Genomic DNA, 16,042 nt, shown 5'->3' with positions numbered 1-16,042 from the left:
AATAGTGGCCCGATCAGCATCTAATGTCTATGGAGACCTAGACTGTCTAGGCTAATCAGACCTGCACAGATTGTTAAGGAGAAGCAAGTGCTTCATTCTGCTGCTCACTGTGATCCCCATCTTGCTCTTTAGACTTAAAGGAGACCTGTCACCCCCCGTGCCTGGGTGACAGGCTCCCGACCCCCAGCTAGATCCCCTTATACAGACCTCATCCCACCGAGTCCCGCTCCCGGAGACGGTCCCGGGACCTAGCGCCACTTAGCCCCGCCCACAGCGACACCCATTTGGTGGCCCAACCTAGAGGGGGTGGGGCCTAGACCTTTAGGGCTGCCTGGTCCAATGGCCGGTGAGGGGGCGGGGCCAACTATGCAGTTGTGGGTGGGGCTAAGTGGCGCTAATACCACCCTTTTAACACAATCTGCAGTTCATAAAAGATGACTTTTTACTTGAACAAGCACCATGAGGTATGATATAAAATAAGGTATGAAAACTGCTAAATTTACTCTTTACACCTGTGTAGAGATGTCAGAATGCAAAAAGAAGGTGACAGTGTCACTTTAATAGGCAGGGGACAAGGAGATCTCTGCTTCACTGCTCTGATAACCCCTGACCTCTGTTCTCCGGCTGCTGCAATCAAGTAGGAAAATGTGCAGAGCTCTATCCAAAGGTCAGGGGTTATCAGTGCAGGAGCAGTGAAACAGAGATCTCCTTGTCCTCCTTTTTAACTTTTTTTTTTTTGTGTAACAGCACGTAATAGAACATTGGGTCACTCACACACTGCAGGACATGAGGGGTTAATCAGAAGGAAATTTGCTCCTACAGTATGTATTTAACCATAAAGGCTCCTAATGGGCCCTTAAAGTTTAAATACAGTGGACTGACAGAACAAGCAGCCATTGGCTCTCTGCTCTACCAATAACTTTTGTAGCTGCAGGCAGGATTCTGCCTCTGGTCACAAGAGATTTAATTTTCTGGCCACATTACGGAGCCTATACATAAATATATACGCAGTGCTTTGTGTTGTGCAAAGGGAAGGGGGCCCCTTACAGTTTTTCTGAATCCTAGCTACGCCCCTGCATATAGCCACATGCTTCTCCCAGCTCTCCCATCTAGCGATCAGTGGAGGTCTTAACACCCAGACCCTACATGATAAAAAGTTTTGCAATGTCTTTAGCATAGGATGTCCTGCATTCCAATACAACCATTCTTCTTTATTGCAACAACATGAAGTATGGTAAATGGCAACGTTTCGACCTTGACGTGTGGGTCTTCATCAGGTCTAGGCTTGTTTACACAGGGCAATGTGCCGCCGATAACAAGGATTTAAAACAAAAAATCCCATCACTTGCCCTTTTACATGGGCCAATTATGTGACCTGTGTAAAGACTTTTAGGCTCCTGTGTTTCTGGATGGTATAGAGAAAAAAAGCCTACCCCTACATGCCTTTAGTTAAGCCCAATGCTATGGTATGAAAGTTTCCCACTTCTCTTGCTGATTTCTATAAGACAGATTGGGGGAGATTTATCAAACATGGTGTAAAATGAAACTGGCTCAGTTGCCCCTAGCAACCAATCAGATTCCACCTTTCATTCCTCACAGACTCTTTGGAAAATGAAAGCTGGAATCTGATTGGTTGCTAGGGACAACTGAGCCAGTTTCACTTTACACCATGTTTGATAAATCTCCCCCATTGGTTCTGGACTCCACAGTTGTCCCTGAACACACACACACACACACACACACACACACACACACACACACACACACGCACGCACACACACACACACACACTGGGATGATAGTTTCCGTCCCTCTCCCGGCCTCGCACAGCAGAATAAAGCTTCCTTTTCTGATTTGAGCAGCTACTGCTGCAGCCATGGCCGGTACATGCCGCAGAGTAGATCTACACAGTGCTGGAGGGAGCCACAACAAGACACCTTCCTAGGCCATGTTGCAGAAAAATAAATGATTAGAATATCCCAAAGGATAATCCAGGATTAAAGGAATACACTACCTAGTGCTGCCACCTACAGGGCATTGCATGCATTGTTAATTACAATAGAGAAAATTCTGTGGTACACATATAAGAGTTTCCTCTGATTATAGACTTTGCACCTGGCCTCTCGTCATTGGGTATACCAGTAAAATTTCTAAGAAACATGTTCCTGTGAGAGGTGGCCATTATGACCCTGTGCTCCTAAGATCTGATGCTTAAAGGGGCTATTGCAAGAATTAGAGTTATCACTGTTATTCACAGGATAGCCTAAAATATAACACTGGTAAAAAGCTGAAATGTTATCAATCACTAAGACTTAATTGTTATGGCTGAACTACAAGCTCCAGGACTGACTGGGAGTATCACATGATCACATTCTACCTATAACTCACCAGCAAATCACGAACAAACTGTGTGGGCTAACGTTCTAATTACCAGAGGTCAAACTGTATCTATTTAAATGTCCACGTGAGGAGCTGTCAGGAATAAGGAGCCGCCGCCATCTTGTTGTTGCCCATTAAAAAGTGGTTGAAAGGACTCTGGACTACAGTAATATGGCGCCTGAAATGTAGCCAATCGCAACGATAAATTTTCGAGACTGACGGAAGTTTGGGGGGGACATCATTCTGGGAGACACGCCGGTTCTGGCGGAAGTGGCGGCGTATTTTTCCGGTTCGGGTTCCTGGCGGAAGTACTGGGATGCGGGCTATCGGTGCCGTGGTGTCCGGCGGCGGGTGTAGCAGGCCGTGTGGCCGGGCTGTGTGAGCGGCGGTACCGGGCGGGGCCGGGACGGTTAGTGGTGTCTCGGGCCGGCTAGGAACATGGCCACTCGCCGCCTGACCGACGCCTTCTTATTATTGCGGAACAATGCCGCCCATAACCGGCACATACTGGCCGAGCAAGTGAGTAACCCCAGCCGCCCGGGGAGTGCACAGAGCCGCGGAGCGGTGAGTCTCCGGCCCGGGGTGTGCCCGCATCTTATGGAGACTGGGGGAGCCTGCGTGACGTCATGTGCTGTGTGTGACGTGTGTGCGCGCGATATACAACTGCTGTGACCCCGTCCCCTGTGTGATATGTTCTGTATATAAGACAGCTGCCATCTCATACTGTATATAATATATCACCTGTATACCCGAGCTGTCATCTCATGTACTGTATATATATCACCTGTATACAGGGGCTGTCATCCTATATACTGTATATAATATATCACCTGTACACAGGAGCTGTCATCTCATATACTGTATATATATCACCTGTACACAGGAGCTGTCATCTCATATACTGTATATATATCACCTGTATACAGGAGCTGTCATCTCATGTACTGTATATATATCACCTGTATACAGGGGCTGTCATCCTATATACTGTATATAATATATCACCTGTATACCCGAGCTGTCATCTCATGTACTGTATATATATCACCTGTATACAGGGGCTGTCATCCTATATACTGTATATAATATATCACCTGTATACAGGAGCTGTCATCTCATATACTGTATATAATATATCACCTGTATACAGGAGCTGTCATCTCATATACTGTATATAATATATCACCTGTATACAGGAGCTGTCATCTCATATACTGTATATATATCACCTGTATACAGGAGCTGTCATCTCATATACTGTATATATATCACCTGTATACAGGGGCTGTCATGTCATGTACTGTATATATATCACCTGTATACAGGGGCTGTCATCCTATATACTGTATATAATATATCACCTGTATACCCGAGCTGTCATCTCATGTACTGTATATATATCACCTGTATACAGGGGCTGTCATCCTATATACTGTATATAATATATCACCTGTATACAGGAGCTGTCATCTCATATACTGTATATAATATATCACCTGTATACAGGAGCTGTCATCTCATATACTGTATATAATATATCACCTGTATACAGGAGCTGTCATCTCATATACTGTATATATATCACCTGTATACAGGAGCTGTCATCTCATATACTGTATATATATCACCTGTATACAGGGGCTGTCATGTCATGTACTGTATATATATCACCTGTATACAGGGGCTGTCATCCTATATACTGTATATAATATATCACCTGTATACAGGAGCTGTCATCTCATATACTGTATATCACCTGTATACAGGAGCTGTCATCTCATGTACTGTATATATATCACCTGTATACAGGGGCTGTCATCCTATATACTGTATTTAATATATCACCTGTATACAGGAGCTGTCATCTCATATACTGTATATATATCACCTGTATACAGGAGCTGTCATCTCATGTACTGTATATATATCACCTGTATACAGGGGCTGTCATCTAATATACTGTATATATATCACCTGTATACAGGGGCTGTCATGTCATGTACTGTATATCACCTGTATACAGGGGCTGTCATCCTATATACTGTATATAATATATATCACCTGTATACAGGAGCTGTCATCTCATATACTGTGTGTATATATATATATATATATATATATATATATATATATATATATATATATCACCTGTATACAGGAGCTGTCATCTCATGTACTGTATATATATCACCTGTATACAGGGGCTGTCATCTCATATACTGTATATATATCACCTGTATACAGGAGCTGTCATCTCATGTACTGTATATATATATCACCTGTATACAGGGGCTGTCATCTCATGTACTGTATACAAGTATATATCACCTGTATACAGGATCTGTCATCTCATATACTGTATATAATATATCACCTTTTATACAGGAGCTGTCTTCTCATATATATATATGAGAAGACAGCTCCTGTATAAAGGTGATATATTATATACAGTATATGAGATGACAGATCCTGTATACAGGTGATATATACTTGTATACAGTATATGAGATGACAGCTCCTGTATAAAGGTGATATATTATATACAGTATATGAGATGACAGCTCCTATATACAGATGATATATATTATATACAGTATATGAGATGACAGATCCTCTATGCAGGTGATATATATACAGTATATCAGATGACAGCTCCTGTATACAAGTGATATATAGTATATAAGAAGACAGCTTATGTATAAAGGTGATATATTATATACAGTATATGAGATGACAGCTCCTATATACAGATGATATATATTATATACAGTATATGAGATGACAGATCCTATATACAGTATATGAGATGACAGCTCCTGTATACAAGTGATATATATACACACAGTATATCACTTGTATACAGGAGCTGTCATCTGATATACTGTATATATATCACCTGTATACAGGAGCTGTCATCCTATATACTGTGCATAATATCACCTGTATACAGGGGCTGTAATCTGATATACTGTATATAATATATCACCTGTATACAGGAGCTGTCATCTGATATAATGTGTATAATATATATATATATTACCTGTATACAGGAGCTGTCATCTGATATATTGTATATAATATATATTACCTGTATGTAGGAGCTGTCGTCTGATATGCTTTGTATAACTTATATATCCCCTTCATACAGCAGCTGCCATCTGATATACTGTATATAATATACAGTGGTGCCTTTGGATTACGAGCATAATTCGTTCCGGGGCCGTGCTTGTAATCCAAATCCACTCTTAAACCAAAGCAAATTTTCCCATAAAAAAACACTGAAATGCAGACAATTCGTTCCACACCCAAAATTAATGATTTATCATTCTGAATAACATGTAAAACAGATGAAACAAACATTCAGAAACAGCTAAATATATGTGATATTATAAGTTACTGTACAGTAATGGAGAGAATGGGAAACACAAGGGCTGACAGAGACTGCAGGGAGCATGAAGAAATGAGCAGGATATACAGTATGTGGGCACATACATGCAGCACACTCTGTCCGGAGAGAGAGAGAGGGGTTACATCTATGCAGAGATCACCCCCACAGTCCTGTCCCCTGATGTGAGCCCCAGCCTGAAGTGGATCTGCTATGATTTGGAAGGTGAGGGAGACTTCCTGAGTCAGAGTACAGTGCTGTAGACCCCGCTATGCAGACCATGCCCCTCCCCCCACTCGCCCTCCCACCCAGTACAGGGAGCTCTTACACCAAAGCAATGCTCTTAAACCAAGTCTTAATTTTGAAAAACTGTGAGCTCTTAAACCAAAACGCTCTTAATCCAAGTTACTCTTAAACCAATGTACCACTGTATATATCACCTGTATATGGGAGCTGTCAGATATAGCATACTGTATATATCTCCTGTATAATATATAGCACTAGCTTGGTGGTATGGATTATATACGTTATGGTATGGCTGTTGTTATGTGTGTGCTAGGTTTTATGTGTGGCTGCAACATGTCATATGTCTGTGTGATATATTACATCTGATATTCTGTCTGTGTGATATTACATCTGATATTCTGTCTGTGTGATATTACATACATGTGCAGTTTCCCTGAGACTCTGTACATGGTCCCTGCCTATCCTTTCTATGTCCATCATGTCCCTATCAGGCTGTGTAGATGGTGGCTGCTCCCCCGGTGTGTGGTGTTGTCTCCTGTCACTGTTGCTTTTTCCCTTTATTCTTCCATCTGCTGCTGACGTGTTCCCTCCTAGTCATTGTAGATGTGTGTACATACATGTCATGCTGTGATTCCATATACTGACTCCTGCATTTCTGTTTCTTGCTTCGTTTTGCTGTGTCCTCTGAGGTATTCTCACTGTAACGTGTCATAGAGCAGTAGTCAGTATAGAGCTGGATCCCATCATCCTAGTATTACCCTGCTTCCCGCACTAGAGAAGATAGGGCTGTACACAATAGGTGGCACCCCTGACCACTGTGTACATACATAGTGAGCTGCATTCGCTGCTTGTGGGGTCACTGTATACAGGTCCAGCAGCTGGGATCTGACCCATTGTAGTTATAAAGCAGATTAGTATTTTAAAGCATCCTAAATAAAGGTGGTTTCCTTCTGAGTAAATGGAGTGGCAGAACACATGCTTGACCCCTGCTGCATTCATTCTTAATGGGACTCCTGGACTCTGACAAGTGCAGAACCTTGCTATGTTTATAGACAGGAAGCAGAGCATTAATGCTGCTGATACTCCATTCACTGTAGGTACAATTGCCCTCTATTCTTGTGATTAGGAAGGATCTAAGCGATCAGACAGGGCATAACTTGTATCAGAATCATAATGCAGCCAGTCTTCAGCAAATACAAGTACTGTAAATATTCTCTAGTCAGCTCAGTTCTTGGAAAGTTGGGTGATAACTAGTAGACACACATCTGTGTCAGGCTCCTGAATGGCAGAGCGGCCCAGTGGTTAGCAGTGTTCCCCTACCTACAACCTTGAGGTCGTGGCTTCAGCTCCGATTATGGAGTTTGGGACTTAGACCATATTTGCTTTCAGGGTTGTTAAGAGCTAGAGACTATGTTGATGATTTATAAGCAATCGGAAAAGCCTGTGTGCCCTTCAGGACCCAAGAAAAGATGGGCGACCAATTGTAAAGGGAATGTTAGTTATCACTTAACTTTTCCTAAATTAGTGGGGATGGGGCGGGGGGCTCTCTAATCATTCTGCATGAAAATCATAGGTTTCTACCTAACGAATCAGTAGCATTGGTGATCACCATTAATCCACACCGATGATCTGTGTCTGTCTCCTTTTCTCGCCCATCTGCCTGCGCCTGCCGATGTCCCACCAGGAGCTCGATGAGGTACAGTGCACCCCCACCATAATCCTGTCACACCTTTTGGATGTTTGATTTCTTATTGTGATTTTTAAATCTTGACTACACAAGGTCTCTTTGTAGTCTGTAACCATGGAGACACATAGGTCTTTAAATAGGATGCAGACGCCAAACTGTCCAAGAATTTTTTATTTTTTTATTATTGTTATGCTGTTAAAAATGATTATTGTATGCTGGTTCAAATAGTGCAACGGTACCCAGTTTCAGTGTGAATAGTGTCCTACCTCATGTATCAAGCAACTTTATTGGACGTAAATGTGCTTTGTATTACCCTCTATACCTGACCTTATTCTCCTGTCTTACAGCTGGCGGATGATCGTATGGCCCTGGTGTCAGACATTAGTCTGGATCCAGAAGCCGCCATAGGAGTCACCAGACGACTGTCTCCTAAATGGGTGGATGGAGTGCAAGAAGTAAGATACAGCATTGAGACATAAAGAAGAATGTCCCCCAAAAATGTACCAAGATTTTCCATAAAATAATAAAATTTCTAATAGAATTAAATTCCTGACTACTCATTTTTAGGTACACCCAGCTCTCCTTGGGTTCGAAGTAGTTACATCTGTTGCCATAATACTAAGAGATGTATAAATGCTAGAGCAGCAATGACATCAGTAATATTTATATCGACACAGTGCCGAATAGAACTCCGGGTTCATTCACATATATACATCTGTAGTGGTCACAACTAGTTTTTTTTTCCTCACACAAAGGTCCAACCCCCCTGAACAGACATGCAACTGAAGGGATTTTACTGTATTACAAAAACATTGCTGCTTTCTTCCTAAAACACTGCTCCCCCTGTGCACAGTTTGAGGACAGGTGTGGTGCTCTTTTTGGATAGCACATGTGAACAATCCCACAGATCAATTGATTGGTCTGTTAAGGTTTTATATATAGGCAGCTTAAAACAGACAGGTATCGTATTAAGCTGTAATAGGTGGGCATAGAAGGCAGACCCAGAGGTCATCTTTAGGCATCCAGCTGCCATAGGAACCCATCAGGAGCACCATTTCGTCAGACAGAAGGAGCCCCCTGAGCCACTGAGTGGTTATAAGGCCAGGAGCTGAGATATGTTTGATCCTGGCCCTTGAAATGTACAGTCGACACCCATGGTGTGCCCAGATCCTGCACCATCCCAGTTCTGTACGTTTACCGTAAGGGGTTACATATTGTGTTCAATGTATGTTCATTTACCTGTAAGCTTAACGTATCATGTCATACTTTGCATTGCAGATCCAGTATGATGTCACACGTATTAAGCAGAAGATGAAGGAACTGGCCAGCTTACATGATAAGCACCTAAACCGACCAACGTTAGATGACAGCACAGAAGAGGAGCACGCCATCGAGATCACCACCCAGGAGGTCACTCAGGTAATGTGCTGTGTTATCACACACAGGAATACTATCACCCGTCACCCTGCTATAATGGGGTGTGTCGTCTTGTAGATGTTCCACCGGTGTCAGAGGGCAGTGCAGGCCTTACAGAGCCGCGCACGGAACTGCACAGAGCAAGAGGAGAGAGTGTTACGTAACGTGGTCTCCTCGCTGGCACAGTCTCTTCAGGACCTTTCCACAAACTTCAGGCATGCCCAGTCCGACTATCTCAAAAGTAAGAGCTTAGTTTCTTGTTCCTGAACCTGTGGCTCTCCAGCTGTTAAAGAACATGAGCTCACGTGATTATGGGAGTTGTCGTTCTGCAATAGCTGTAGAGCTACATGTTGGAAACCATGGATGTACAGAAGTACAGCAATGGTGTGAATGTGATTCCAGTCTAACTTCCTTTTCTATTCTCTTAGGAATAAAGAACCGAGAAGAAAGATCAAAGCATTTCTTTGACACCTCTGTTCCCCTTATGGATGATGGAGAAGACAATACATTATATGATAGGGTAAGGCTGGCTGTACACATTAGCTTCCAACCTCACTAAGTGTGCATGCATGCGTGCATTCTCCATTTAGCTGAACATGCATGTATTCTATATAGAGAAAGGAGAATAAGCCATTGTTAGTACCTGTGTCTTTCTGTGTATGTGACCCTTAAGAACACAAGAATCACATATGTTGGAATCCAACTACCACTTTCTCCTCCAAACCCTACTGTAAAAGGGCATAACACATTATAACAGCCGACTGGTTAGGGGTGCTTGGTCTGTGTTCCATGGGGAACATGAAACGTTTGAATGCGGCCTAACATCTGTTCCACAAGGCTGTCAGAAAACAATTTAGTATTTATAGTCGTTAGGCCATTAGTTTTTTTGATGCTGGTTAACCCCTTTATAAAGGTGAATTCACCTGAATTAAGTTTAGGTGTAGTAAAGAAAAACATAGCACCACATATGTAAATGACCCCTCCTCTTTTCACTGCCAGGGGTTCTCTGATGACCAGCTGGCTCTAGTGCAGCAGAACACACTCATGGTGGAGGAGCGAGAACGAGAGATCCGTCAGATTGTACAGTCCATCTCCGACTTGAATGAGATCTTCCGGGAACTGGCAACCATGGTGGTGGAACAGGTACCTGACCATCCTTCCTGCTGTTTTATGACTGCCTCCTCCTCTCTTCTATTAAGCATTGCTCTGTGTTGTTTTAGGGCACCGTTCTCGACAGGATCGACTATAATGTGGAGCAGTCCTGTGTTAAAACTGAGGAGGGGTTGAAACAATTGCAGAAGGTGAGTGGGTATATAGGTGGTGTTTCTTTTGCATATTTCATGCCACTAAGGGACTCGAGCACAGGTGTCAAACTCAGGCCCTCCAACTGTTATAAAACTACAATTCCCATCATGATGGGAATTGTAGTTTGACACCTATGAACTAGAGGCTGCAGTTGGCTTTATAATACAATGCAATACTATCTTTTGCAATGTATTATTTCTGTCAAGCTGGGACTTATAGATATGGCAACACTGAGGGTGACAGACACAGGTGACCCCTCCCACTGACAAACCATTTAGGTGCTGCGGCATCTAAGTTGTTAAACTGTGAGGTCAGAGTTATGCTACATAGCTGACCTGCATAGTGGGGATGAATGGCTTTATATTAGAGCAGACAGTTGCTGATGGAGCTACGCCATTGTTGTGGTATAAATAGTATGGGGGCTGGAATTAACTACCTATACAGGGATGGCAGAAGATGTTGTGTTAGAAGTCCACTGTATGTTCTTGTCCGGCTTCCACTCAATGGCTGTAGAGTCTTTGTTCTACCTTTCACGCCATGTTGTCTTGTGTTGTAGGCGGAGCAGTACCAGAAGAAGAACCGCAAGATGCTGGTCATTTTAATCCTGTTTATCCTTGTGATTGTTCTGATCGTCGTGCTCATTGGTGTGAAGTCTTAAGTAGGTCATCATGGGTTCACTTCCATTAGTTTGGACTGTTTGGTGCGGATGCTCCTGTGAATTCAGAGGGTCATTTTTCCCTCGTGCCTTCCCATGTGTTCATCAGAATCGTCATTTTTGATTATTTTTTTTTCCTGCTGAGGAGCTGAAGTAATTTTTAACACTGAAGAAGCCCGGTTTCTGTCTCTTATGTGGACGTTTTACTTGGTTGCTGTGATTTATCATCATTTCTGGGGTGTGCGTATAATGGACCAAAGCCGTGGTCGGGCTGATGTTTTGCACTGTCTACGTGAAAGAAACACTATAGCTTAACATGAGTTCAGGAGCAGATGGAAGAATTTATTTGGCATTTGTGGGTGCAATGCATAGCTGGACCTGTAGGGGGGATAGATATAAGTGACTTGTTAGGAAGGATTCTTTATATCAGGTGAAGCAGTGACACCTTTTCGAGCCATACACCCATAGCTGTTAGTCGAACACTATTCCACCCCTTACGTATGCATGCTTGGTTTAGATGAGCATGCATGTGTTCTCAGTGGTGAGAGAGAAATAAGCTGCTGCCAGACTCTTCCTTGGAAACAGAAGGATCAGGCACATTCAACATGCCCAATCCCCCTCTCCCCAACATAATGTGGTTGGGAGGAATTGGGGCACCCTCATACACATAGGATATTTGGCCTGTCTCACAACAATCGGAAGAGTGGGTTAACTTTTGTGTATGGCTACTTTAGAGGAGACTGTGGGATTAGAATGATTGATCCGTAATGTATCTTGTGATGACGGTTAGGCTCACAATATGGCTGCCATCACTACGAGAATTCTACAGGATGCCTAAAGTGTCCCACAGACAGACAGACTTCTCCTGTTATGAAAATGTCATGGATGCTGTTGGATCATGCGGCATAATGAGAAGTTTGTGGGCTCCAGTGACGTTCTGCACCGCCACTCCCCTCGTGGTCTGACCATCACTTGACCTTTTTATAACTGTACTATTTGCAGAAACTAATAGCCTTGAAGAAGGCCTACTTGACAGATTCCAGGTTTGTGTAGATAAGGCGTAGCCCCTAAAAAGATAATATACCTTCAGTTCATCATTTTCAGGATCTTTGCTTTCTGTTAACTTTTTCAGCTTATAAACTTGTCCTCGCCTAGTCCTGTTCACACTATGCAGAGCCTGGTATGTAACCCTAGACTGACCCCTTTAACAAAAGAGCATGTATCAGATACGTATGGTGATGAGCCTAAGTGCATGCTATACACCGTTGGACCTGCGCAAAAGTAGTCACAACCATGCAATTCTTCTCAGCCACTAATCCATTATAGTTTACAATAGTGTTACCACTCATTGACAGTAAGCAGAGATATTAATTAAAATACAAAGAGAGAAAATTGTAAAGAATTTTTCATTACACTTTTCTTTAAACCTCGACCCCCCCCCCCCCCTTTCTAGCCCCAGATTGCTGGGTGTGACAGGGCAATTTGCTATTTGACACTGATTTGTTGCCCAGGTAGCTGTCAGTGTGGTCACCTGTCTCCTGCCTGCCACTATAGAGGTTAGATTCTAGACTAGTGGAGACAAGGACCCATTGTAAATAGTGTTATATTAAGAGAGAGCTGTATTATTATTTATGATGGGCAGGAAAAGCACAGACCCCGGTGGGCGCCACGCCTCCTTCATGCCAGTGTTCTTACGTTAGGAACATTCATGCATTACATGTTGTTTTTACATCTGCTCTTTGTGGCTGCAAAACATGAACCAAAAAGAAATTGTGACTCCCGTCTCCGGATCAGTTTGTGACTTTACCCATAAAGGTTGATGATGAGATTTGTGTATATTTGTAATTTATAAGACTGTAAGTATTGGTGGGGTAGGGGGGACAAACCTATTTTAATTGGAAAAGCTGCCGCTGTGTGTTCCATGTAATATACATGATGAGGGAATTCTCCATGCATGGCGGGTGCAGTGGCCCTAATGCACAGAGCCCTGCAGAGTGCTTGCCCCCCCATCCTCGCGGTTATATCAGTGGGATCATTCTCAGAGCCTCTTCTATTGTCATCATGGTTATTTTATTATTTTTGTCATTAAACTGTTGGAGTGATTGTCTATTATTTGATAATTTTCTACTGCTACCACATCAACCTATTCTGTAGCGCTGTACACACTGACATCAGTCTCATAAGGATGAAGTCATAGGCAATCTGCTAACATATCTGTGGTTTAGGATGTGCCATAAAAATATCTTTATAGACAAATAAGATCTAGACCAGGGATGGGGAACCTTGGGCCCTCCAGCTGTTGCAAAACTACAATTTCCACTATGCCTGGACAGTCAAAGCATGATGGGAATTGTAGTTTTGCAACAGTTAGAGGGCCGAAGGTTCCCCATTCCTGTTCTAGAACACAAGTGTCAAACTCAGGCCCTCCAGGTGTTGCAAAACCACAATTTCCATCATGCCTGGACAGCCTTTGGCTGTCTAGGCATGATGGTAATTGTAGTTTTGCAACACCTGGAGGGCCTGAGTTTGACACTCCTGAAAGGAGCGCAATATCTCTGCCTGCCACTGGAAAGATGTACACAAGGTGGAGTAATCTGCAGCCAGTAGGGAATATACTTATCTGAATGTATTCGGTTATGGGGATATGAAATACATAAAGAATTAAGTCACTTTAAACATTCATTACATTATTATGTACTAATTCTTATACTCCAGAGCTGTGTTCACTATTCTGCTGGTGGTGTCACTGTGTACATACATAACTCAGGATCAGTACAGGATAAGTAATGTATGTACACAGAGACCTCACCAGCAGAATAGTGAGTGCAGCTCTGGGGTATAATACAGGATGTAATCCATGATCAGTACAGGATAAGTAATGTATGTACACATAGACCCCACCAGCAGAATAGTGAGTGCAGCTCTGGGGTATAATACAGGAGATAACTCAGGATCAGTATAGGATAAGTAATGTATGTACACAGCGCACACACCAGCAGAATTTTGAGCGCAGCTCTGGAGTATAAGGCAGATAACTCAGGATCAGTACAGGATAAGTAATCTGCCTTATACTCCAGAGCTGCGCTCAAAATTCTGCTGGTGTGTGCGCTGTGTACATACATTACTTATCCTATACTGATCCTGAGTTATCTCCTGTATTATACCCCAGAGCTGCACTCACTATTCTGCTGGTGGGGTCTATGTGTACATACATTACTTATCCTGTACTGATCGTGGATTACATCCTGTATTATACCCCAGAGCTGTACTCACTATTCTGCTGGTGGGGTCTCTGTGTACATACATTACTTATCCTGTACTGATCATGGATTACATCCTGTATTATACCCCAGAGCTGCACTCACTATTCTGCTGGTGAGGTCTCTGTGTACATACATTACTTATCCTGTACTGAACCTGAGTTACCTCCTGTATTATACTCCAGAGCTGTGCTCATAATTCTGCTGGTAAGGTCTCTGTGTACATACATTACTTATCCTTTACTAATCCTGTATTATACCCCAGAGCTGCACTTGCTGTTCTGCAGATGAACTCCCCATAGAACCTATAAGTGGTTTCTTACCGCTGTAATACAGAAATCTATATTAAAATAGAGTAACATGCACGGTAATAAGGGTATATCAAATATATAAAATGTGAGCGTGGACCTATACTAGCCCAATATCTATGCACAGGGCCGCCATCAGAGCAGTATTGGCAGTACAGTTGTAAGGGGCCCGGGCCCAAACTAGAATTCAGGGGGCCCGCTGAAGCTCCTCACAACTGTACTGCACACACACACACACTGCTCCTGCTGTCTGTCAGCATCTATCACGAGCAGAGCTGAGAGAAGACACAAGCAGGGCCCCCTCCTCACTCCCCCCGGGCCCCTCCCCAGCCACCTCCGTACCTTCTCTGGCTGCGTTCTCTGTCGGGACAAGAGGAGGGGGAGGGGCCCGGGCCGGCTGTGTGCAGGAGAGAAGAAGAAGATGACTGCACCTCATGCTGCCCCAGACTTTCACTGAAGAGAATGTGTGTGTGTGTGTGGGTTTGTGAGGTGTGTGTGTTAGTGAGTTGTGTGTGTTAGTGAGTTGTGTGTGTGTGTGGGTTTGTGAGGTGTGTGTGTTTGTTTGAGAGTTGGGGGGTCACCTGGAGTGGGGGTTAGGCTACCACCCTGTGCACACCAGATAGTAATGGTGAGCACAGCACTGGATACCTGTATCCTCAGCCCCTCTGTGCTGTATGCTAAAACTTGTACAATTATAGCTAAAAGATGATGCTTGGTTCTTTATAAAGTGAAAGGCTTATGAAGTTCTGCAGCAGCTGAGAGGTGTGTATTATGAGGTTCTGCAGCAGCTGAGATGTGTGTATTATGAGGTTCTGCAGCAGCTGAGATGTGTGTATTATGAGGTTCAGCAGCAGCTGAGATGTGTGTATTATGAGGTTCTGCAGCAGCTGAGGTGTATGATGAGGTTCTGCAGCAGCTGAGGTGTATGATGAGGTTCTGCAGCAGCTGAGGTGTATGATTAGGTTCTGCAGCAGCTGAGGTGTATAATGAGGCTCTGCAGCAGCTGAGGTGTAGTATGATGTCTGCTTACCTTCATAATACAACTCAGCTGCGGCATAACATCATCATACACCTGAGCTGCTGCAGAACATCATAATACACCTCAGCTACTGCAGAACATCATAATACACCTGAGCTGCTGCAGAACATCATAATACACACCTCAGCTGCTGCAGAACCTCATCATACACCTCAGCTGCTGCAGAACATCATCATACACCTCAGCTGCTGCAGAACATCATAATACACCTGAACTGCAGCAGAACATCATAATACACACCTCAGCTGCTGCAGAACCTCATCATACACCTCAGCTGCTGCAGAACCTCATCATACACCTCAGCTGCTGCAGAGCCTCATCATACACCTCAGCTGCTGCAGAACTTCATCATAAACCTAAGC

General features: G+C 43.4%; 1 protein-coding gene across 3 annotated transcripts; it reads left to right on the top strand.

The window, feature by feature from the left end:
- The first annotated feature begins 2,605 nt into the window (after nt 1-2,605).
- Nucleotides 2,606-13,182, top strand: STX16 (syntaxin 16). Of its 3 annotated transcripts, XM_069952388.1 has the most exons (9): nt 2,606-2,943; nt 7,695-7,706; nt 8,045-8,152; nt 8,976-9,116; nt 9,192-9,354; nt 9,542-9,633; nt 10,113-10,256; nt 10,334-10,414; nt 10,975-13,182. In XM_069952388.1, the coding sequence occupies exons 1-9, from the start codon at nt 2,818-2,820 to the stop codon at nt 11,074-11,076; spliced, it is 969 nt and encodes a 322-aa protein (XP_069808489.1). In that variant the 5' UTR covers nt 2,606-2,817; the 3' UTR covers nt 11,077-13,182. The 3 variants fall into 3 exon arrangements, with proteins under 3 accessions (XP_069808489.1, XP_069808490.1, XP_069808491.1); XM_069952389.1 differs by lacking the exon at nt 7,695-7,706; XM_069952390.1 differs by lacking the exon at nt 7,695-7,706 and having other exon boundaries at nt 2,607-2,898.
- The last annotated feature ends 2,860 nt before the right edge of the window (nt 13,183-16,042 follow it).

This window comes from Dendropsophus ebraccatus, chromosome 14, assembly GCF_027789765.1.
Source record: "Dendropsophus ebraccatus isolate aDenEbr1 chromosome 14, aDenEbr1.pat, whole genome shotgun sequence".
Classification (NCBI taxonomy): Eukaryota; Metazoa; Chordata; class Amphibia; order Anura; family Hylidae; genus Dendropsophus; species Dendropsophus ebraccatus.
This window is presented reverse-complemented; position numbering and strand designations above follow the sequence as displayed.